Source organism: Marmota monax, unplaced genomic scaffold (genome assembly GCF_021218885.2).
Source record: "Marmota monax isolate L192 unplaced genomic scaffold, Marmota_monax_Labrador192_F-V1.1 WCK01_AAM20220418_F8-fsc00014, whole genome shotgun sequence".
In the NCBI taxonomy this organism is placed as follows: Eukaryota; Metazoa; Chordata; class Mammalia; order Rodentia; family Sciuridae; genus Marmota; species Marmota monax.
This window is the reverse complement of record NW_026695222.1, coordinates 13,453,850-13,476,654: the sequence shown is the minus strand read 5'-3', so window position 1 is coordinate 13,476,654 and position 22,805 is coordinate 13,453,850. Positions and strand designations below refer to the sequence as shown.

The 22,805-nt window shown below is 49.4% G+C and overlaps 1 protein-coding gene across 3 annotated transcripts in view; it reads right to left on the bottom strand.

The window, feature by feature from the left end:
• Nucleotides 1-2,365: 2,365 nt before the first annotated feature.
• Hck (HCK proto-oncogene, Src family tyrosine kinase) overlaps nucleotides 2,366-22,805 on the bottom strand; it is a 40,358-nt gene continuing 19,918 nt past the window's right edge. For 2 of the 3 annotated variants that reach the window (XM_046433363.1, XM_046433365.2), the window contains exons 3-13: nucleotides 21,999-22,038; nucleotides 21,553-21,655; nucleotides 20,843-20,941; nucleotides 19,257-19,360; nucleotides 15,926-16,075; nucleotides 15,085-15,237; nucleotides 13,622-13,801; nucleotides 12,221-12,297; nucleotides 8,186-8,339; nucleotides 4,973-5,104; nucleotides 2,366-2,904 (exon numbers count right to left, since the gene is read on the bottom strand). In XM_046433363.1, coding sequence (XP_046289319.1) covers nucleotides 2,702-2,904; nucleotides 4,973-5,104; nucleotides 8,186-8,339; nucleotides 12,221-12,297; nucleotides 13,622-13,801; nucleotides 15,085-15,237; nucleotides 15,926-16,075; nucleotides 19,257-19,360; nucleotides 20,843-20,941; nucleotides 21,553-21,655; nucleotides 21,999-22,038 — 1,395 coding nt within the window. In that variant the 3' untranslated portion in view covers nucleotides 2,366-2,701. The remainder of the gene's footprint in view (nucleotides 2,905-4,972; nucleotides 5,105-8,185; nucleotides 8,340-12,220; nucleotides 12,298-13,621; nucleotides 13,802-15,084; nucleotides 15,238-15,925; nucleotides 16,076-19,256; nucleotides 19,361-20,842; nucleotides 20,942-21,552; nucleotides 21,656-21,998; nucleotides 22,039-22,805) is intronic. The other variant, XM_046433364.2, reaches the window with a different exon arrangement.

Below are 22,805 nucleotides of genomic sequence, written 5' to 3'. Positions count from 1 at the left end.
TCTCTCTCTCTCTCTCTCTCTCTCTCTTAAAAAAAAAACAACAACAAAAACAACAACAACAAAAAACATGTCTAGGAAAAAACCCAAAGTGTTTGTTTTAGCTAGCTTAACTCTCCACTTTTTTCTTATACCCAGTTTTTTTTTTTTTTTTTTGGTACCAGGGATTGAACCCAGGGGTACTTAACCACTGAGCCACATCCTAGCCTATTTTTATTTGTTATTTTGAGACAGGGTCTCGCTAATTTGATGAGGCTGGCTTTGACCTTGTGATCCTCCTGAGCCATTGGGATAACAGGCGTGTGCCACCACTCCCACCCTTTATACCTAGTTCTTTTTTTTTTTTTCTAATCTTTTTTCTTTTTTTTTAAGAGAGAGAGAGAGAGAGAATTTTTTTTTTTTTTTTTAGTTTTCGGTGGACACAACATCTTTGTTTGTATGTGGTGCTGAGGATCGAACCCAGGCCGCACGCATGCCAGGCGAGAGCGCCACTGCCTGAGCCACATCCCTAACCCTATACCTAGTACTTAAGGTTAGTACTGCTGACAGGTGCACAGTAGTTTCAACAGATATAGATTTCTGTGTGACCCTGAGGGTTTGTGTTAGTTAGCTTTCCATTCCTGTGACAGTATACCTGAGAAAATCATCTTAAAACAGGGCAAGAGTTACGTTGGCTCATAGTTTCAGAGGTTTCAGTTCATGGTCACTTGGCCCTGTCACTTTGGTCCTGTGGGAGGCAGAACATCACGGTGGAAGCACAGGACAAAAGAAACTGTGCTGTAAATGATCAGGAGGCAGAGAGAGGGAGCAGAGAGAGAAGCTGGGATTTCCATATACTTTTCAAGGTCATGCACCCAAAGGCCTACTTCCTCCAACTCAGCCTGCCCTCCTAACATTTCCACCACCTTTCTGTAGCCTGGTAAGCTATGAATCCATAAGTGGATGAATCCATTCATGATATCAGAGTCCTTGTGATCCAGTCACCCCCCTCCTAATGTTCTGACCCTGAACATTGTTGCTTTATACACCAAACCTTCAACATATCACCTTATGAGGGACCAAACCAGAACCAGGGTGCTGAGATACAGATCCTTCAGGGGATGCAATAATATTGAAAAGTGTCATCACGCCCTATCCCATTATCTACATCTTCTTATCTTTCCTCCATGTCCAAAGCTAACTGCCATGCCCGGCACAGTGGTGCACGCCTATAACTGCAGGGGCTCGGGAGGTTGAGGCAGGAGGATCCCGAGTTCTAGCCTCAGCAAAAGTGAGGCACTAAGCAACTCAGTGAGACCCTGTCTCTAATAAAATACAAAATAGGGCTGGGGATGTGGCTCAGTGGTCAAGTGCCCCTGAGTTCAAACCCTGGTAACCTCCCCCCACCCAAAAAAACAAAAAAAGCTAACTGCCAGAAAGGTTCAGTTTTTCAACTGCGGGAAGCACCCCTGCTTTCTTGTCTCCTCTGCTTCCTGTTAAGTCTCTCTCCCCAGCCCATTAAGAGCTTTCCAAGCGCCGTACGAGGTACCTCTCAGCTGCCCCATTTCTAGACTCCAGGATTCCTGCAACAATGAATACCATCTTAACAATCACGATGGCCATGTGGCCATAGGAGCTGCCAAGGCTTCAGGCAGCACCCACCCTGGGGGAGATCTAGACCAACCAGCTCAGCTAGCAACGTGGCTTGGCAGGACAGTCAGATCATGAGAAATCATTCCTAGCATCTGGCACAACCTGGTCCTGGGAGGCAACACTCATCCAGCATCTGGACGCCAGTGTGATAGGCAAAATAACGGCCCCTCAAGGATGTTCATGACCTAACCCCCAGAAACAGTGACAACGTTACCTTACTTACACAGCAAAAGGGACTTTCCAAATACGATTAAGGATCTTGAGATGGAAAAAGTGTTCTGTATTTTTTGGGCGAGTCCTGTGTAATTCCAGGGATCCTTACAAGTTGAAGAGGGAAACAGGAGACTCAGAATTGGTATAGGGGAAGCGATGATGGAAACAGAGTTCGGAATGATGTACAGAGGCAACCATGAGCCAAGGCGGGTGTGGCCTCTAGAAGCCAGAAAAGACAAGGAAACAATTTTTCCCCTGGGTCCTCCAGAAGAAAGGCAGCCCTGACAACCCATTTCAAACTCTGATTTCTGGAACCATAAGATAATAAATTTGCATTGTTTGAAGTCACTTGTTACAGCAGCAATAAGAAACTAATACAGCCAGCAACTGTTTTAGGGCAGTTGGAAAACTTTGAGCATTGAATGTCACTTTTCTTTACACTTCTGTTCTCTAGGAATGTCCTTCCGCCCACAGCAAGATGGCAAATAGGTATTCTGGAACTGGAAGGACAGGAGGGCAGAACTTCCGGTAAAGCCCTTGGCATTCATATCTTTTATTCAATAGCTTTTATTTAAATATACTTATTTTATAATTTTAAACATTTCTAAATCACAGCTGTAATTGGAATTCAATCATCCCAGGCAATAGAAATATCAACTTGGGAGACTCCTGAGAATGGCACAGTGTGGATTGGTAGAGTCAAAAAGAGACTGTCCAGTCCACCCATCCACTTGGCAGATGAGGAGACTGTGGCTGCAGTGAGGGTGGGTGTCTGGGAATGGGAAGGATGAATGGGCTCCAGTGGCTGGTGTTGGAGACACCTCCTGGGCACCTCCTGGCCCCAGCCTGGTCCTGCCCATCAAGGCTGTTGTTGGTACTGGCTCTCGGTGGCCGTGTAGAAATCATCCAGCACACTCTGGATATATTCAAAGGTGGGCCGCTCTTCGGGGCGGTTTTTCCAGCAGCGGGTCATGATGTTGTAGAGCTCCTCAGGGCAGTGCTCGGGTCGAGGCATTCGGTACCCGTGCTCCAGCGCCCTGATCACCTCTGGGTTTGACATTCCTGGGAAGGAGCCGGAGAATTAGAAAGGGAGGGATTGAGAAGTGGGAGCCCAGGGTGGACAGATACAGTGGCTCCCCATCTCCCCTTGCAGGCTGAGCCCCTCCCACTGAGAAAGCCAGACGCTCCCTTTGCCAGCTTTCCTTGTGGCTAGGGCCGGGACCCAGGAAAGAACAAGGGGAGCTGAGGGGGATGTCCGTTGGGAGATTTCCAGGAGATGTTCTCCTTCCTGATTGAGCGAGGCATGGCGCACACCCCTTCCTTTCTTCCTTTGGACACTGGGAGATGACGCAATACTTGGAGTTATAGCAACGAACTTACCCACATGGGGAACACCATCAACTAACTCAGCATCCTGACAGCTGTTCGGCTGCTGAACTAACCAGCCACCATGGCATGACTTCTTTCGATGGGGAATAATGACTTGCCTCTTGTTTCAGAAACACTTTGTCTATTATTTTTGTTATTTGCTGCCTAGTACATTCAAATGGATACAGGGCTCTATAACCCATTGCCTGGATTACTAGTGTTCTCACAAAACAAAAGTCAGATGGCCAGATTCAAGGTCATCTTGTGAGTGGGACGATTTCCTTGTTCAATTTAGGTTTATATTAGTTACGTATTAGAACAACTGTTAAATGCCTGTGATCCCTGATTTTATTTATTTATTTTGGTACTGGGGATTGAACCCAGGTGTACTTTATCATTGCTACATCCTCAGCCTTTTTATTTTTTAATTTTGAGGCAGGATCTTGGCAAGTTGCTGAGGCTGGCCTCAAACTTGCAGTCCTCCTGCCTCAGCCTCTGGAGCTGCTGGGATTACAAGTGTGCACCACTGTACCTGGCTTCCAATTTTATACTCTCAATCTTGAACTTTGAACTCATGGATTTGAGGGCTCCCTTAGACATCTTTACTTGGATGTCTATATGTCACCTCCAATTTAACAAGGCTAAAACAACTCTTGAATTTCTACTGTTCCATTAAAGCCAGGATAATCATTCTCTATTCTCCTTCCCTGACCTCTCCATCGGCAAGTTATCTTTTCTTCTTCTGAAAAGTAGCATCACTCCATTAGTTTGTCTTAGTTGATGGGGATAGGATTTAAATTCAGTGCTGTATGTGTAAAAAGTCAGGGACTCTTTAAATCCATCTTGATCCTCCCCAGTGTTCTAGTTACAGACACCCCAAGTATTCCCTGAGTCCCAGGCAATCTACATGCATCTGCATTCAATCTACATGCGATCTACTCGGTATTCATCTTTGTATATCGAGTGTTGGGCACTGTCCTTAGACAGGGGGATATATTGATCCATTTGACAAGTCATTACTAAACCCACTATAGGTCAAGCACAGAGGTGGGCACTGGAGTCACTGGTAAGGAATACAGCCATGATTTCTGGCCTTATGGTCTCGGAATCTGATGGAGAAAATATTAAACAAATACCTGGTTATCAATTAGGATGGACGCCATGAATGAATATAGCATAGAATATTATGAAAGGAAATCACAGGGGAGACATGCTATACTTTAGATGACTGGGGAGGGGACAGGAGGAAGCTGGAAAGGGAGGCAGAGGCCAGATCATGTGGTGCCTGATGGTCAGTGAGGCATTAGGAGGGTTTGTATTAATTATAATGGAGACCGTTAAAGAATTAGGGGTGGAGAAGGCACAAGATCTGATTTGCAGTTTAGAGAAATCTTTTTGGCCACAGATGAAGAATGGTCTGTAGGCGAGAGAGGGGAGAAACAGCAGGACAGATTGGGAGGCCACGGTGCTGAGCAAGGTGATGTGGCCTGGGAGCAGGTAAGGCTGTTAGAGGTGGGCAGACGTGGGACGTGTTTCCGGTTGAATGGCCAGGACCCTGTGACTGCTTGGATATGATAAGGGGTGAGAGAGGGGAGAGGGCCGAGGAAGCCCCTAGACTGCAAGCTTAGGAAATTGGGCAGATGGTGGTGCTTTAGTAGAGATGGGAAAGGCAAGGGAAGGTGGAGGGTGAGGATCAAGGACTGTGAATGAATATACCAGTGAGATGGACCTGGTGCCTGGCCAGGTCCCAAGCCTTCCCTACCTGGGTAAGGGATCCGGCCATAGGTGACAATTTCCATCAGCAGGATTCCAAAGGACCAGACGTCTGACTTGATGGTGAAGGAGCCGAAGTTGATGGCCTCAGGAGCTGTCCACTTGATGGGGAACTTGGCCCCTGCAGGAGCGGACAGAGCAGAGTCAGGGGCCTCTGGAGAGCAGTTGGGGCTGAGTCTCTGCTAGGGCGAGGGAACAAACAGGACAGGGCAATAGCTGCTCCCCACAGGGCTGTGGAAGCAGGGGACATCCATCTGCAGGACAGATGGCAAAGGAGAGTGGACACCTTGTTGATTCAAATGATATTCCAGTGAACTATAGCTCAGAAGAATGGAGTCCTAGAGGGCACAGAATGTGGGGACAGAGACTTCACAGCTGGTACCTTGGTCTCCTCAGCCCTGGAAATGGGGGAGGGGAGGACATTGGCTCAAGTCTCTGAGGTCACAGGGTATCTCCACCCTGTTCCCCACTTCCTTCCACCTGCCCTGGGAGGGGCTCAGTCAGCCTCTCATTAGCGTTTCTCTTAACTAAGTTAGGTGTGGAGGATGCAGATGCTTCTGACTCAGGATGAGCTTACACCTTGATAAAGCCATCGTGATGGTGGAAATCCCATAAATCAAAAGCGCATTGAATCCACCCCACCTCCTGACCATCTTAGCTCAGTCACACAGCAGAGGGTTGGTTGGTTGTTCCCCGGGCTCAGTGGCTCAGGGCCGCAGCCCAGCATGGTGAGAGAGGGCCCTACTGCATATCACTAGTCTGGAGAAGCGATCAGAACTCAAAGTATGCTTCTGCTGGATGTGGATCGCTTTTGCCCCATTGCAAAGTGGAAAAATCATAAGTTGAACCATCACAAATTGGGAGCCATCTGCATGTTCTTTGGATCTGATGAGACCAGCATTATGACTGAGGATTGAGAATGCTCTTGGGGCTGGGACTGTAGCTCAGTGGTAGAGCACTTGCCTCACACGTAGGAGGCACTGGTTTCAATCCTCAGCATCACATAAAAAGTAAATAAATCAAATAAAGGTATTGTGTCCATCTACAACTAAAAAAATATTAAAAAAAAAAAAAGAAAAAAAGAAACTGCTCTCTGTGTGTGTGTGTGTGTGTGTGTGTGTGTGTTTCTCCTTCCCTTTCTTCCTTTAGATCTAGAGAGTTTTTATTTCCTGCTTATCTTCTCCTGGTTTAGAAATTACACATCCTCCTTTTTTTAAAAAAAATAAAATTTAACTTTTTAATTTTATTTTTTTATTTTTTAGTATTGGAGTGCTTAACCACTGAGCAAAATCCCCAGCCCTTTTCATTTGTTTTTTTTATTTTGAGAGAGGGTCTCACTAAGTTACTGAGGCTGGCTTTGGACTGGCTATCCTCCTGCCTCAGCCTCCAGATCTGCTGAGATTACAGGCGTGTGTCACCACGCCTGACTGGTTTAAACATTTTTATTGAGTCATAACAAACATAAGATTAAAGCGTACAAACTCTAAGGTACAACTTGATGCATTTATATGTATATAAATGCATTTTTACATATAATGCATATTTATACATAAATGCATTTCACTTATATATAAATATTATTATATATAACATATTATTATATATAATATATATTATATAAATATTATAATAATATTATTATATAAATATTATTATTATACTATTATTATACATACATATAATAAATACACACCTTTGTAATCACCATCAGATTAGGGTATAGAACTCTTTAAGCATTAGAAGGCTCCCCTGCTCCTTCCTAATCACTACTTCCCTACTCCAGGTATCCTCTATTCTGACCTCTGTTACTAGAAATGAATTTTGCCTGTTTTTTTTTTAACAGTTTTTTTTTTTTTTTTGGTACCTGGGATAGAACCCAGGGGCGCTTAACCCACTGAGCCACATCCCCAGCACTTTCTTATATTTTATTTAGAAACAAGATCTTGTTGAGTTGCTTAGGGCCTCACTAAGTTGCTGAGGCTGGCTTTGAACTCATGATCCTCCTGACTCAGCCTCCTAACCATTTCTTTAACAGCTTTATTGACATACAATTCACAGACCACAGCATCCATGCATTTAAAGTATACAGTTTAATAACCTTTAGAATATTCACTTTTAGAATATTTTCATCACACTCCCCCTGAAATTCCATAGTACTCATTCCTCATTTTTTCCCAACTCTCCACCCCAGCCCTAGGCAGCCACAAAGTCACTTTCTGTGTTTACGACTGCACCTTATGTTCTGGACGTTCATATGAGATGTGTCTGTGTGCCTGGCTTTCACTTAATATGTTGTTTCCAAGGTTCATCTATATTGCAGCATCTTTCAATCCTTCATTCCACTGTATGGTCAAATAACATTCCATTGAATGAATAGACCACATTTTGTTTATCTGCTAATCAGTTGATCAACATTAATTAAGGCTGTTTCCATTTTTGGTGACTATGATAATGCTGCTATGAACTTTTATTATGAGTTTCTTTTTATTTATTTATTTTTTATTTCGTATGGACAGAAGCATTCAGCATCAACATTTTTTTGGGGTGATTTATTTCAATTTGATATCGTTCTGTAAGAATCATCCATTTGGTTGCCTGTGGCATTGGAATGTGCTTTGCATTGCTGCCTGGTATTATATTATATTATGTGAATATTTCACAACTTATGTGTCCATCCTACTGTTCATGGACATTGGGAGACTAAAGTTGCCTTTTATTTGGTTTGGTTTGGTTTGGTACCAGGGATGGAACCCGGGGTGCTTTCCCACTGAGCCATATCCTCAGTCCTTTTTTTATATTTTATCCAGAGACAGGATCTTTCTACGTTTCTTAGGGCCTTGTTAAGTTGCTGGGGCTGGCTTTGAATTAGGAGCTCTCTTGCCTCAGCCTCCCAAGCTGCTGGGATTATAGGCATTCACCAGTATACCCAGCTATCAAGTTACTCTTAACCCTAAACTTCAACATGTACTTGCCTCACTAAGTCTAGAACTGATCAGTGCTTCTCAATCTGCTCTGAAATTTCCCTCTCTGGGAGAGATTCGAATCCAAGACACTAGAAAGACCTCACCAGCTTCGTAACACAGAGGTAATATTGGGTATATGGACATTTGCCCTTTGCTGTCACTCTCGCAGGCATCTCCTCTTGGCACTCACTCACAGCCCATCCGAGAGGGCATGTGGGGCTGCAGGTGGCATTCCCTACCTTCCCGAGCCGTGTACTCGTTGTCCTCGATGATGCGTGCCAGGCCAAAGTCAGCAATCTTACACACCAGGGAAGCAGAGACCAGGATGTTGGCGGCTCGGAGGTCCCGATGGATGTAGTTTCTCTGCTCGATGAAGGCCATGCCTTCTGCAATCTGCATCCGAAACGGAGACACTCTCACCCTTGGATCTGGCCCAGCCCAAGAGGTTCTCGCCCTAAACCAGAGCAGTGGGGGGGGGGGATGGGACTGACCAAGTGGGAGAAAAGTGAAGAACATCTGCGCCAGCTCTCCGTCTTGTCAGAAGGGTTCTGGGCTCAGACTGGCATTTCTCTGCGTATCCACCCAGGCTGGGGGATCCTTAAGGCCTGCTCAATTTGGGGGATTTCTCTAGAATCACAAAACTTCCAGAGAGCATTTGAAGTGTCCTCAAGGAAAAAGCAATGCGATGATTTCTCCAGGAGAAGACTCATTTATTCATTCAACAACAATCTACGGAGGGTCTTATGGGTGCCAGACGGTGAGTTGGGCAAAGCTCCTGACGATGGTGATAAGTACCAGAAGGGACAGAGAAGACAGGGTTACAGGACAGGAAGTATTGAGGGCTTGTTGGGTGGTCAGGAAAGTTGGTTGGAGAAGGTGAATTTTTAGCAAAGATCAGAATGATGACAATAAAAAAAGTGTGTCAAATAAATAAGAATATTCCAGGCAGAAATACCAGGTGTAAAGGCCTGGAGGCAGGGATGAGCTGGTGTTCGTGGAACAGTGGAAGAGCACAGAGGCCAGGGAGGATGAGCCGAAGATTCAGAGAACTGAAGTTGAAAGGGAGACCACCAGTTCCAAACAGACTTGCAGTCCAGGAGAGGAAGTTGGATTTTATTCTGATGGCGAAGGGAGATATTAGACTTTGAGCAGGAGTGTGCGTGATTTTTTTCATTTTTTTTTGGTGTATTATAGTTGTGGATAATGACAGGATCTGTCGTTACATATTAGCACATACACAATGTAATAATATAATTTGGCCAATATAGTGTGCATGATTTGATGCACATTTTTTTTTTTTTTTTGTATCATAGATTGAACCCAGGAGCACTTAACCACTGAGCCACATCCCCAGCCCTTTCAAATTTCATTTTGAGACAGGGTCTCGCTAAATTGTTTAGGGCCTCACTAAATCGCTGAAGCTGGCTTTGAACTCGCCATCCTCCTGCCTCAGTCTCCTGAGCACTGGGATTATAGGCCTGCACCACCACACCCACCTTGATGCAGATTTTTAGACTGTTGTAGCTGCCCAGTGAATAACAGACCAAGTGGAGGGTACATTCACGGTAGGTGCCCAGGAAGCCTAAGACACACATGTTTGTGTCTTAGAGACATTTTTCTTCTAAGAGATTGGATAGAAAATGCTTAAGGTTAATCCTCAGATACCCAGGAAATAACACAATTTACAAACTGGCCTCTGGTCCCTTCAAGCTGGGAATCACCATGATCCCCATCAGGAAAATACTGAATGTCAGCCTCAAACCCAGGTTAAAGAATCCTAATCTACTGCCCCTAAAATACGCTGCCTCTAAATAACCCTAGAAAGCGGAGTTCTGGAGGGCTGCATGAGTACAATTCGATGAGGCCCTTTGGGAAGGTAGAGGGCGAAGGGTTTGACCAGACAGACCAAGGCCAGGCCAGGGGCTCAAGGGCTGAGGTGAGCGGGTGGTGCACTTGCACTGCATGGACAGCAGGGGGCATCCGAGGCAGGGGGAACTGAGGTCTGGATTTGGGAACAAAAACTTGAGGGTTTCTGATTTTCTTTGGAGTGGGAGGTGTGGGAGTGGGGAGTGGGGGAATTTCTAAGAAGACGAACCATCAGCAAGAGTTATTAGGCTAATGGCAGGTATTAGGTGGGCTCAGAGTCCTCCTCATTGACTCCACCTGACCTTTTGGTCTAGTACTTTGTATGGTGCAGTCAAAAGGCTGCACTTTTTTAGTACCCACTAGCTGACATCTCTTCATTCTTCTGCCTCACTTTTCTATAAAGGGAGATAATAACAGTCCCTGCCTCCAGGAGGTCATGTGAAGGTTAATTCTCTAAGCCTACATTCAAGGGCTTAGGATTGTGTCTGCCATAGACTATTCTCTTTGACCGTGGCTATCCATGCTCCCAGTTCTCAGAGAGGTTAAGCACCTTGCTCAAAGCTGCACAGGCAGAGATGGGATCAAGGGGATCAATGCAAAACCCTAAGCCCATTTGCTTACAGATCATTTCTTCGAGGCACTAGTACTTGGGTTTGCTTCCAAGAGCATCAGGGAGTCACAGAATTGGAGCTGGACCAATTGGAAAGGATATGCTAGCCTGGGGCTCTTCAAGCTGAATCTTATTGATACCTCCAGGTTGTCTGGGGATCAGGGGAGGAAAGAAGGGCCACATATGAGGCTCCTCCCTGCTTGCTTCCACCAGAGCAGCGCTCTTTTGCCTTATAATTTTATATATTTAACTACTGTATAGAACTTCATTTGACTACATTGGGTGCAGTGGCGCACACCTGTAATCCCAGCCACTCAGGAAGCTGAGGCAGGAGGATCACAGATTTAGAGCCAACCTCAGCAACTCAGTGAGGTCCTAAGCAACTTAGCAAGACCCTGTCTCTGAAGAAAAATTAAAAGGGCTGGGGATGTGGCTCAGCGGTAAAGTGCCCCTGGGTTCCATCCCTGGTACCAAACCAAACCAAACAAAAACTTCACTCCACTAACAGAGCTGTGGCTAAACAATGTTATCAAACTTGGCAAACACGGTTGTGTCCAATTCCCTTATTGGACAAAGGAAAAACTGAGACCCAGAGTCGTTCCTAGTTCAACAGCCAGTTGGTAACGGGACTGGGCACCCTCCTGCTGCAGCGTCTGCTTCTCTAGGCCTGGAGGTAAAAACCAGGTCCCCAGGAAGGCTCTTTCCTGTCCCTGGGCTCAGAGTCACCTCTGCTTCTAGATGTACTGAGGCCTAGAACCTCTTTCCCCACTTTGCTTTGTTTTCCCATCTGTGAAACGGGGAGAGTAGCTTTTGTCAGTCTGTGCCCTACCCAGCAAGGTTTCTGCTACTTGATGGTTATAATTTAGCAACAGACCAACTATTATTTCCCAGATGTTAAGGGCATCCCAGTGAAAATACCAGGCCTCGATTTCCATATACCCTTGGTTTCCAGGCTCTGAAAACAGAGCCTTTTGTTAGGCCTTGTCAGTGCACTTGGGGTCCTTGATATTTGCATATGCAAATGAGTTCTGCCCTGGGAAGTCCAGAAAGCCCAGCCCCAGGTCCAGCTGCTCCTTTGTTTCCCCTTTGGGCATTTGTTTCCTCTGTCTAGAACACCCTGCCCTTCCTCTGCCTCCGTAGAACTTGTCTTTCACAACAGCCTCGAGGCTGCTTCCTCTGGGAAGCCCTCTCTGATTGCTCCTGGACCAGGCTGACTGCTTGGCTGTGCAATCCCCCAGCCCCCTGTCCTCCTGTTTTTCCCACAGATAGCAAAGACCATGGGACAAGGTAGAAGTGACAAACACCCAGGCTGGGGAAGATGCACACATACCTTTATTTTGTTTATTTATTTTTACGTGGTGCTGAGGATCGAACCCAGTGCCTTCCACATGCGAGGTGTGCATTCTACCACTGAGCCACAACCCCAGCCCCCAAAGATGGATTTTTTTTTTATACTGGGCAGTTAATAACTATTACTTTTTTTTTTGTATCAGGGATTGAACTCAGGGGTGCTTAAGCACTGAGCCAAATCTCCAGTCTTTTAAGAAATATATTTTATTTAGAGCCAGGGTCTCACTGAGTTGCTTAGGGCCTTACAAAGTTGTTGAGGCTGGCTTTGAATTCAAGATCCTCCTGCCCCAGCCTCCTGAGCCACCGGGATTACAGGTGTGCGCCACCACAGTTGCTAACCATTGCGTTTTGTTCACACTCTGATCACAGTATGTGTTCAATAACTACTTCTTGAATCAATAGCTGTATTCCTGTCCCTATCCTCACAGCCTCACCATGAGGCTCTTACCTGGGCTGAGAAGTCGATGAGTTTTGGCAAGGGCTGCTTGCTGCCTTCTCCACTTTTCAAAAAGTCCAGCAGGCTTCCTGCATTGGGGAGGGAGGAGGGACATTTACTATTCTTATTATTTAGTGGATGGTTTAAATTTTTTTATTGCAATTTCTTTGGTGGGGGTACCGGGGTTTGAACTCAGGGGCACTCAACCACTGAGCCACCTCCTCAGCCCTATTTTGTATTTTATTTAGAGACAGGGTCTCACACAGTTGCTTAGCACCTTGTTTTTGCCGAGGCTGGCTTTGAACTCACGATCCTCCTGCCTCAGCCTTCTGAGCCGCTGGGATTATAGGCATGCACTACCACGCCCGGCTTTTTTTTTTTTTTTTTTTGAGACTGGGACTCACTATGTTGCCCAGACTGTTGTTTCCTGGGTTAAGTGCTCCTCCTGCCCCAGCCTCTTGAGCAGCTGGGACTAGAGGTGCTCACACCATGTCTGGCCACAGCAATGGGCTTATGTATTTATTTGCGGTACTTGCGATTGAACCCAGGGTCTTGCACACCTGGGCAGGCGCCCTACCACTGAGCCCCAGCCTCAGCCAGAGCATGGATTTTATAAACACACTTGCTTACCACGCCTCACGTTTGAGGACTAGAACCTGAGTTTTTCTGAAAGGACTTTCTGGTTGCCAGTGGGGCCCTCTGGCTGAGACGACCCTCTGAGCCTGGGCACCTGGGGTCAAGTTATAAACAAACTGGCATAATTGTATATTTAGAAAAGGGAGTTTTGTGATTTCAAAGCACAAACAGGTTGTGTAAAACATTTCTGTTGGTCTGGGGCTGGGGCTCAAGTGGTAGGGCGCTTGCCTGGCATGCATGAGGCACTGGGTTCGGTCCTCGGCACCACATAAAAAGTAAAATAAAGATATTGTGTCCACCTAAGACTAAAAAATAAATATTAAAAAAAAAGTTTTTGTTGATCTCCAAATGGGCAGGGATTGAAAATGGTCATGAAATGGCGACCTAAGAAACAACCCTGGGAAATGCTGAATTGTCACAAGGTGGGCGTGGCCTCCAGCTGATTTTGTTCTGCTCTTTTCTCCACAGCACTGGGGCCCCAGTGACAGGGGCTGAGGAGGAAAAGAGTCACCCTGGTCTCTGAGGCTCACGGTGAGCCACCAGGGACCCACGTGCCTCTCGCCTCATTGCTCAGGCAATTCCAGCCGCGTCCCTCTCCCGGTGGCCCAGGTTCTCCCTTTCCCACGGTGACCCCATGATCCAGGAGGGCTGGCTGGCTGGTGCCCGCTGGGTGCTTGTGGTCAGGCCTCCTGGCCAGACGTGCAGCCACCTTCGCCTCTGCGGTTCCCAGAATGGGCGGCAGCCGACACCCCCGCCCCCGGCTCCCAGCAGGCGCACCTTTGGCCATGAACTCCGTGACGATGAAGATGGGCTCCTGGGTGACCACCGCGTGCAGCTTCACCAGCTTGTCATGCTGCAGCGTCTTCATCAGGTTGGCCTCGGCCAAGAAGGCCTCCACCGACATACTCCCAGGCTTCATCGTCTTCACCGCCACCTTGGTGTGCTTGTTGTAGGTGGCTGAAGGGGGACACGGAGCAGGGAAGGTGGTTGGAATCTGCTGCCTTCCCTCATCCCTGGTAGACCAACTGCAAACGGACCTCCTCCAGAAAGCCCTTCCTGCCCTCCCAGCCCTTAGGGAGGGAGGGCACAGCTTTGGGCTCAGACAGGTATGAGCTAGAAGACTGGTTTGCTGCTTCCCTGCTGTGTGTACTGGGGCAAGTCACTTAACCTCTCTGAGCTATGGTTTCCTCATCTGCAAAGTGGAAATGATAACCATTCTTTCTGAGGGGCTGTCACAAGATTAAAAAATAATTCCCAAACACCACTTAGGTTACCACACTCCACCACACATCTCACCTCAATCTTAACACTGTTCTTGAAATAAACTGCAGATTCATTATGCACCTGATGTGGTGTGCCCACCTCTCCAGCCCGGTCCTCTACCACACTTACTCTTGCTGCCTTATACATGAATCACCCTGAGTGCCACTCAGTCCCTTGAGCACCACCCCTATCCCACCCCAGGGACTCAGACCCTGCTTGTTGATTTCCTGATCGCTTTGGTCTTATCTATGCCTTGGCTTCAGGAAGCTCGGGCAGATCTGGGGCCTCCTAGAGAGAGGGTCTGGGGCCCCTCTACTCTGATCCATCCCACGTTCCTCTCCATATTTCCCTTTTGCCTCATTCTTCTGATTCAGTGCCTGGAATACGCTCAATAAATGTTCTTAAAGTGCGTGGCTCTTCCGCTGAGTGTAGGGGGCGGGGACCGGGTGGCTGCACCCCTGCGGGAGCCAGCGGTGGAGAATCCGCACAGTGGGGCGCGGGGCCAGGAGTCGTGTCCACCCCGCGGTCCCGAAGACAGCAGGGGCGCGCGGAATGTGCCTTTCTGAGCACACAATGTCTGAGGAGCTGCTGGGCACAGGACAGGGGCTCAGAACTGCTTGTCCTTGGTGCCAGCCCTGAGCTCACCTGGAAGGTCCAAGCTCCGTTCCCCACTGTTCCCCTTCACCATCCCCAGGGGCCTCTGGGTTCGTGAACCCAAATGGCAGACCGTCTCCACCAGGGGACTCCTCATCTAGGACTCCCACTTCCCCGAGCGAAGCTCCCATCCCAGCAGGCTGGACGTCAGAGGCAGATCAGCGCGTGGACCGTGTGGACCGCAGGGGCATTTGGTTCGCTAGCAGAGGAATCCCCCTTATGGCTCTTATTCAAATCCCCGTCCCTGGGCTGGGGAGTTCCTGGAAGCCGACGCACTGTCCCCTCGGGCCCTCCCTCTGGGGCTGTGGACTCTGGGTCCTTACCCATCCAGACTTCCCCGAACTGCCCAGCGCCCAGCTTCTTCTCCAGCTCGAGGGACTCCCGAGGGATCTCCCAGGCGTCTTTCTCCCACGGCTTCTGGGGCTTGGGGGACACACAGGGCACTGACAGCTTCTGGCAGAGCCCGTCCTTCCCCTCTGGAATAGAGTCCCCCGGTCAGTCGAGGACAGCAAGCTCCGAGCCAGCAGGAGCTTCCCCTCAGAGGCCTCCTGGCAGTGTTCTGGCCGATGTCCCACCTGCCTGCCACCAACAGGGATGTTCCTCAGGGAGCAGAGCAGGGCGGGATGCCACTTTCACACCTCTCCCACCCGCTTGCCCAACACACCCAAGGCTTCAGGAGAATCCAAAGCAACCGTTTGTCTGGGGAGGGTCAGAAAGTGCACCCAGAGGTTGGGATTCTGGGGACAGCCCATTGTGGTGGGACGTCTGAAGGCTGGGGTGCAGCTCAGAGGCTGAGCATCTGCCCAGCGTGAGTGAGGCCCAGGCTTCCACCCCCAGCAACACAAAATAAAACAGAAGTGTTGCGGGCACAGTGGTGCACGTCTGTCATCCCAGCAGCTCAGGAGGCTGAGGCAGGAGGATCTCCAGTTCAAAGCCAGCCTCAGCAAAAGCGAGGAGCTAAGCAACTCAGTGAGACCCTGTCTCTAAATAAAATACAAAATAGGGCTGGGGCTCAGTGGTCGAGGCCCCTGGGTTTCATCCCCAGTACCCCTTCCCCCCAAAAAAACCCACAAATATGTTGAAAACTAAAGACCAAGGGGTGTGGGCTCTGCAGGGCGGGGTGTGGGCTCTGCAGGGTGGCCTGTGGCCCGAGGCCTGACTCACTCTTGTAGTGGGCCACCAGATCCTGCAGGTTGCTGAAGGTGCTCCTCGGGGAAATGTAGAAGCCCCCGTTGTCCAGGGTCCGGATCTTATAGTGCTTCACCGTGTCTCCTTGGTGGGGCTCGTAGTCTCGCACGGACAGAGAGTAGCTCCCTGCGATGGCCAGAAAGAAACCCCTCAGGACAGCACCTCTGGGACCTGCCATCCCTGGTCTGCACCCGACACCCTTTCCCGACACCTCTGCAAAGCCGCTATTGGCGCCACCCTGGCACCTGGGCAGGAGCACATGAGGGCAGAGTGGGCTGTGGCATCATGCTTCCGGGTTCTCACCCTGGTTCTGCCATGTCCATCCATGACACTTTGGGCACGAGGAGACTGTATCGACTCTCTGTGCCTCAGTTTCCTCATCTGTGAGATGGGAACACACCTCCCTCCCTCATCGCAATGCCTGGCCATCAAAAGAAGTGATCTTGTAAAGTACTCAGAACAAACACTCCGTAAATGGTCCCTGTCATCATCACCCTCAGTATTTATGGTATTTATCTACCACTTACATCAATCTATGAAACAGAAAGTCAAGACATGCCGGGTACAGTAGTGCACCCCAGGAAACCCAGCAGCTCGGGAGGCTGAGGCAGGAGGATCGTGAGCTCAAAGCCAGCCTCAGCAACTTAGCGAGGCTCTAAGCAACTCAGTGAGACCCTGTCTCTAAATAAAATATTAAAACGGCTGGGATGTGGCTCGGTGGTTAAGCGCCCCTGGATTCAATCCCTGGTACCAAAAAACAAAAAACAACAAGCCAGACTATGCAGGAACAAACAAATAAAAGGACAAATCATACAGAAGATCCGATTACTGACATGTGACCACACCGTGGCAGGCTAGGCTGAGCAGGGGTCCCCAAGATGTTCATACCTGGAACCTGGGAACGGGCCACCTTACATGATAAAGGGGACTTTACACTCAGAATCTGGAGCAAGGGCCATTATCTTGGACTATCCAGGGAGCCCCAGGGTAAGCACAGGTCCCGAGCAGGGGGTGGGTGAGAAGGTCAAGGTCAGCAGCAGGAGGTGGAAAGGTGGAAATAACAGGTTGGAGAGAAGTCAGGAAGGACCAAGAACCAGGGAATGCTGGTGGCTTCCAGAGCCAGGCAGGGAGAGCCTCTAGGAGGGACCAGCCAGCTGCTGCCGCCGCCATGTCCTAAATCCAGTGAGGTCAGACTTCTGACCCCGGGAACTGTAACAAGTTTACGAGGGTCCCAGCCACTGGGCTTGCAGTAATTGTGACAACAACGTAGGAACCTCCTGCACTGTGATCACCTGGACCAGAAACACACAAGTCTTGGAGTCCATGACCACAGTCTGCCATCTGCGAGCTGGTGCCCTTGGCACGTCTTCCACCTTCCTCATAGGATTGAGGGAAGGTTTGTTTTGGATTGATCTTTATTTATGGAGGTGTTGGGGATCGAAACCAGTGCCTTGTGCATGCTAAGGCAGGCACCTGCCACTGAGCCCAGCCCAGCTAAACTGTGAATGACTAACTACTGACTGGGAGCTGTTCTAAGCACCCTGTACAAATGAACAATAAATGCAAAGGAATAATATGTATTATAATGAATTATAATTACATTAATGACATTATTTATAATAATGAATAACCCCCATGAGGTAGAGGTTTTATAATATTACCAGCCTTGATTTATAGATGAGGAGATTGGGGCCCAGAGAGATGAAGTAACTCCCCTAAAGCCACACAGCTGGTAAGTGGCATGGCCAGGATTCAAACCCAAGCAACTGGCTCCCTCTTAGTCACTCTGTCCCAGTCCAGATGAGGCTGGCTTGACTCATGCACCATAGGGTGGGCAGAATCCAAAAAACCAGCAGAATGATATTCAGGGGCCTCATGCTGCAATTTTTGTTATGGTGGCTCAGCCATCATGCCCCTGCCGTGGAGGCTATGAAGGCTGGACAAGGGTTGTGCTCCTGCCCCCACCGCCCTGTGAGACTCTGTTTGATTGCTCTGTCCCTGTCTGCAGCATGGACCAGCCCTGTCCCCAAGCTGTCCTGGGCACACCAGAGAGGAGAGCTGCTGGGCGACAGGAAGCCTTGTCTTTCTTTTGGTCTCTGTACATTTCCCCCTGGGGCCTCGAAGGGGGCTTATTGGGTGGGAGAAAATAAACAATCTCTGACCTGAAACACTGACCGTGAGTGACACTGTCCTAGTCACAGGGGTCCAGTTGGTCACACTGATGCTTTGATCAATGTTCCCAGAAGGGTTTGCTTTAGGGTCCCGTGAGGTCCCAGTTTATACAACTTGCTTGATTTATGTGAATCAGCAGCACAGAAACCAAACTACAGAAGCTTAACTTAAAGTCGCCCATCCCCTGGGGAAAGCTAGCCTTTGAGGCCAGGTTGTCACACAATGTTTTCAGGCATTGTTCCTGCCCTCCCATCACCACTGAGCAAGATGTCACCTTCAGCGTACAGGGACTTCAGGAGGCTGCTCCAGACAACAGAACCTCCAAACACCTCCTCCAAGGAGCATTTCAGGCAGAGTCCAGAGGAGGCCGGCTTGGGTCTTCCTACGGCCTCACCCTACCCGGTTTCCTTATAGAGGGAGAAATTAGGCTTCTGGACAAGATATATGGTGATTTAAAAAATAATAATAAAAGCCAAGTTGGGCACAACGGCACACACCTGTAATCCCAGCAACCCGGGAGGCTGAGGAAGTTGGATTGGAAGTTCAAAGCCAGCCTCAGCAACTTAGCAAGGCCCTAAATAACCTAGTGAGACCTTGTCTCTAAGAAACATAAAAAGGGCTGAGGATGGAGCTCCGTGGTTAAGCACCCCTGGGTTCAATCCCTGGCACAAACAAATAAATAAACAAATAAAAGCTAGTAGCCAGATGTGATAGTTCACACCTATACTCCCAGTCTGTTGGGAGGGTGAGGCAGGAGGATCTCAAGTTCAAGACCAGCCAGGGCAACTTAGTGGACTGTCTCAAAATGAAAAGTAGAAAGGGCTGGGGTGTGGCAAGGGTAGAGGCCCCTGGGTTCTCCCTAGTACAGGGGGGAATACAAGCTAGCAAAGATCCAGTTTCCAGGGTTGGCTGGATAGATTCCCGAGCCACATGGCTGCCTCCCCAGCTGGGGGCCTGGCCTCCTGGGGCGACCGGGCACAGAGCTTGGACCCCGCCGGCAGAGGGCAGGAGAGAACCGGCTGCCTGGCCACCTGGGTGGGTCGCTCCACCCTCCACGGAGCGCGCTCGCGCTCGGAGGGTGGGGTGGTGGCATCGCGCCTGGGGCACTGGACAAGGTGGGGAGGGCTGGCGTCACCTTTTGTGGTCTCGCTGTCCCGGATCATGAAGGAGCCCAGCACGTTGCCGGGAGCCAGGAGGTGGCGCTCTGCGTCCTTCCTGCTGATGCCCTTGAAGAACCACCTGAGGGAAAGGGACGCAGAGGTGGTGAGCCGGGGCGGTCTGTCCCTCTCACGCAGAGCCCCGGGGGCCCGCGGGACTCAGTGGAGGACAAGGGGAGGCTGCGGGCTGGCTTCCTGCAGCATCATTTGACTCTGAGATTTTGGAGAAAACAATCACCTTTTGATGTCCAAACAGATGTTTTGCCAGAGGCAAATCCAGTTTGCTGAGACTGAAGCCTAGGGGACTTGGGGGAGGGACTTCAAAAAATAAGGCGGTGTTACAAATGCAAAATGGTCTTTCCAGGGCCACTCAGTCGGAAAGACAGGGAGATGGATAGGAAGACAGAGTCCAGGGACAACTGTCCTAGCCAGCTGTGAGCAAGCATCTTAATTTTGCAATTTCACAAGCAGGGGTGACCCTGGGAGGTTCGTTCTCAGGGCCCTGGGGTCTGTGGAGTGAGGCCTTGAACTTCCCTAGCTTTTCCGACAATCTTTCTCTGCATATACATAGCTGAAAATAAAGTTGGTATGAATTCCTAGGCTTGAACGTGAGATTGAAAAGAATTTTGTAATTGGGATCATATCCTAGGAACTTTTCTTCATTCTTCCTGAATATTTGGAATATTGGGTAGAAAAGTTCAAGTAGCCCCAGTTGAATCCATCCCCACCCTCACAGGGATGATAGAAAAAGCCGGGCACAGTGGTGCATGCCTGTAATCCCAGCAACTTGGGAGGCTGAGGGAGGAGGATCGTGAGTTCAAAGCCAGCCCCAGCAATTTAGCAAGGCCCTAAGCAACTCAGTGAGACCCTGTCTCTAAATAAAATGCAAAATAGGACTGGGAATGTGGCTTAGTGGTTAGGCACCCTGGGTTCAATCCCCAGTACCAAAAATAAAAATAAAAATAAAAAGCCCCAGAACAGATGTCAGGTGGCCTTGGCTCTGCCACAAACCCTGTGTGACTTTAAGCAAGTTGTTTTCCCTCTTTGGGCCACCGTTTCCTCTGTTATCAGCTGGGGAGAAAGATAGCTAGTATTCATTGAGTTCTTCTTATCTACCCAACAACTCTATGGAATTATCACCTTTCTTATTCTGATTTTATAGGTGAGGAAACTAAAAACAGAGGGGCAGGCAATTTGTCTGGGGTCTCAAAACTTGGAAATTGTAGAGGGGGTGTTCAAATCCAAACAGTCTAACTCAAGAGCACAAGTGCCAGTGCTTATCCTTGCAGGGAAGGTGCACAATGCACAGGTGAATAACCAAAGAAATGATATCAGTTTTCTGCTAGCACGAGGTGTTCTGTGGGGATAAAACAGGCTCACATGAGTGAAAGTTGCAGAGGGGACCCACCTTAGATGGGTGGCCAGTGAAGGCCTCCCTGAGATCTGAAGGGTGAGAAGCCAGCCCAGCCAGGAGCCTGGGGAGAGGGTGCCAACAGGAGACAGTGTGTGCAAAGGGCCTGAGGCAATCGCGCTTCCCTCTGGAAGCAAGAAATGGGATACTTACTCCTCCGTCTCCAGGGAATTCACGCGGGCCACATAGTTGCTTGGGATGTAGCCCTCTTTCCTGGTGGCCAGAGATCGCGCCCTCCACCACTCCCCAGCCCTAAGGGACAAGAAAGAGGGGAGGAGTCAGGGAGCAGAGGGACCTTTCTCCAGTCCTTTCAGGTCACCCCAACTTGGCCTAGAGAGTCCCCCAGCCCCAGGAGGTCAATAGGGTGAAGGGCTGAGCCAAGACTGTCCTGAGCAACACGACAAGATATGGACTCAGTCCCCACTGAGCATGAGGGTCAAGCCTGTCCCTGAGTTCACAGCCCGTGGACTGGGCCTTTGCCCTGCTCGCCCTCACTGGCCCTGTGGCTGGCCCAAGGCAGGGCCTGGTGCCCACGGGGACTCACAGAGGCTCTGCTGAGCCCAGAGGGTGTGGTTGAGCAAGCCCTGCTCCCCTGTCGGCCCAGCACTGGCTGGTGCTCTCCCCACAGCTGAAGGGGATGGAGCCCGGGAACTCAGAGACCTCCCCCTGCTCCCCTCTGCCTGGGCTGTGCCATTGCTAGATCCCCTTTATAGTGGCCCCCATCGGGGTGACAACCACCCCTTTTGTCTCCTCTGTTGGGACCACAGCCATCTACTTCTGGGCCAGCCTCTCGGGTCTTCCCGGAAGACAAGGGTCTAATGCAGTACTGAGGTGGGCGAGCTGGGGACAGGGTGGGGACTCACTCCTCCAGGACCACCATCTGGTCCCCCTTCTGGAAGCTGAGGTCTTCACGGTGAATGGCCTCGTAATCGTACAGGGCGACCACAACAGTGTCCTCAGAGCCTGCTGGAGGGAGAGGCGCGGGAAGGTAAGGCGCGGGAAGGTAAGGCGCGGGAAGGTAAGGCGCGGGGGTCCGCCCCCGGCCCTGGACTGTAGCTCTGCTGTCCCAGCATGAGCAGGCTCCTGCCACGCGGCACGGTTCCGGGGTGAAGAGGGAATAGTGTTTTGCTCGTGTCCCTGGACAGTGTGACAGGAGTGCCAGGGCCTGGGCCAGAGTCTCAGGGCGGTTCAGGGGGTGTTCAAGGATGTTTTTGACCCTCTGGGATTTTTGCCTCAAACTGGACTGAGAACTTGACCTAACCCTCTCCATAGCACCCCACTCCACTGACCCTGGTTGCCAGGTACTCACCCTCCACAAACCCTGGGGGGTTGCCATTGTAGTTAGGCCCCTGGAAGGAAGAAGAGAGAGAGGAAAATGAATCTGAGAATGTGCAAGAAGTCATGAAAGTTGTACGTTTTAAGGAGGCTGGGTGTAGCTCAGGGGTACGGCACTTGCCTAGAACGCATGAGGCCCTGGGTTCCATCCCCAGCTCCACAGGGGGAAGAAATGGATACCCATCCTATCCTAAGTCCTATGTGTTATGGGAGGAGGCCCAGAGAGGTCAGAGAACATGTCCAAGGCCACACAGCACATCAGAGGCAGAGTCAACACAAAGAATACAGGTTTTTTGAGTTAGGGCCTCTGCTTTGGACATACTTGGATTGACACTTCCTCTCCATGTACATGAGGGAGTTGGTCCAGATCAGTGTTTTCCAATGTTTGAAGAAATTGTAGGTCCACTAATATTTCCCATGAACAAAAGACTCCATTATGTATGTGAAAAAAATCTAAGTGTCCATTCAAAGGGGGATCTGCCACTCAGATGGTGGTGCTCTAAGCATCTCTTAGAAGAGGAAGGTCAAGACTCATATAACTTGACCTCAGAGACACATCATTGGATTAAAAAAAAGCTAGTTCTGCAGAATGATAAGTACAATACATATCTTCAATATTTTCCATGGCCTCACACTAGACGGTGTGAGTGTAAATTTATGGAAAAAGTTTTGCAAGGGTCCACTCCAAACTGACAACCGTGGATTCCTCTGGGGGCTGGGGCACTTCAAGTGGAGGGGGAGCGTGGGGCAGTGGACACTGCGGCTCTAGATGTAATCTGTG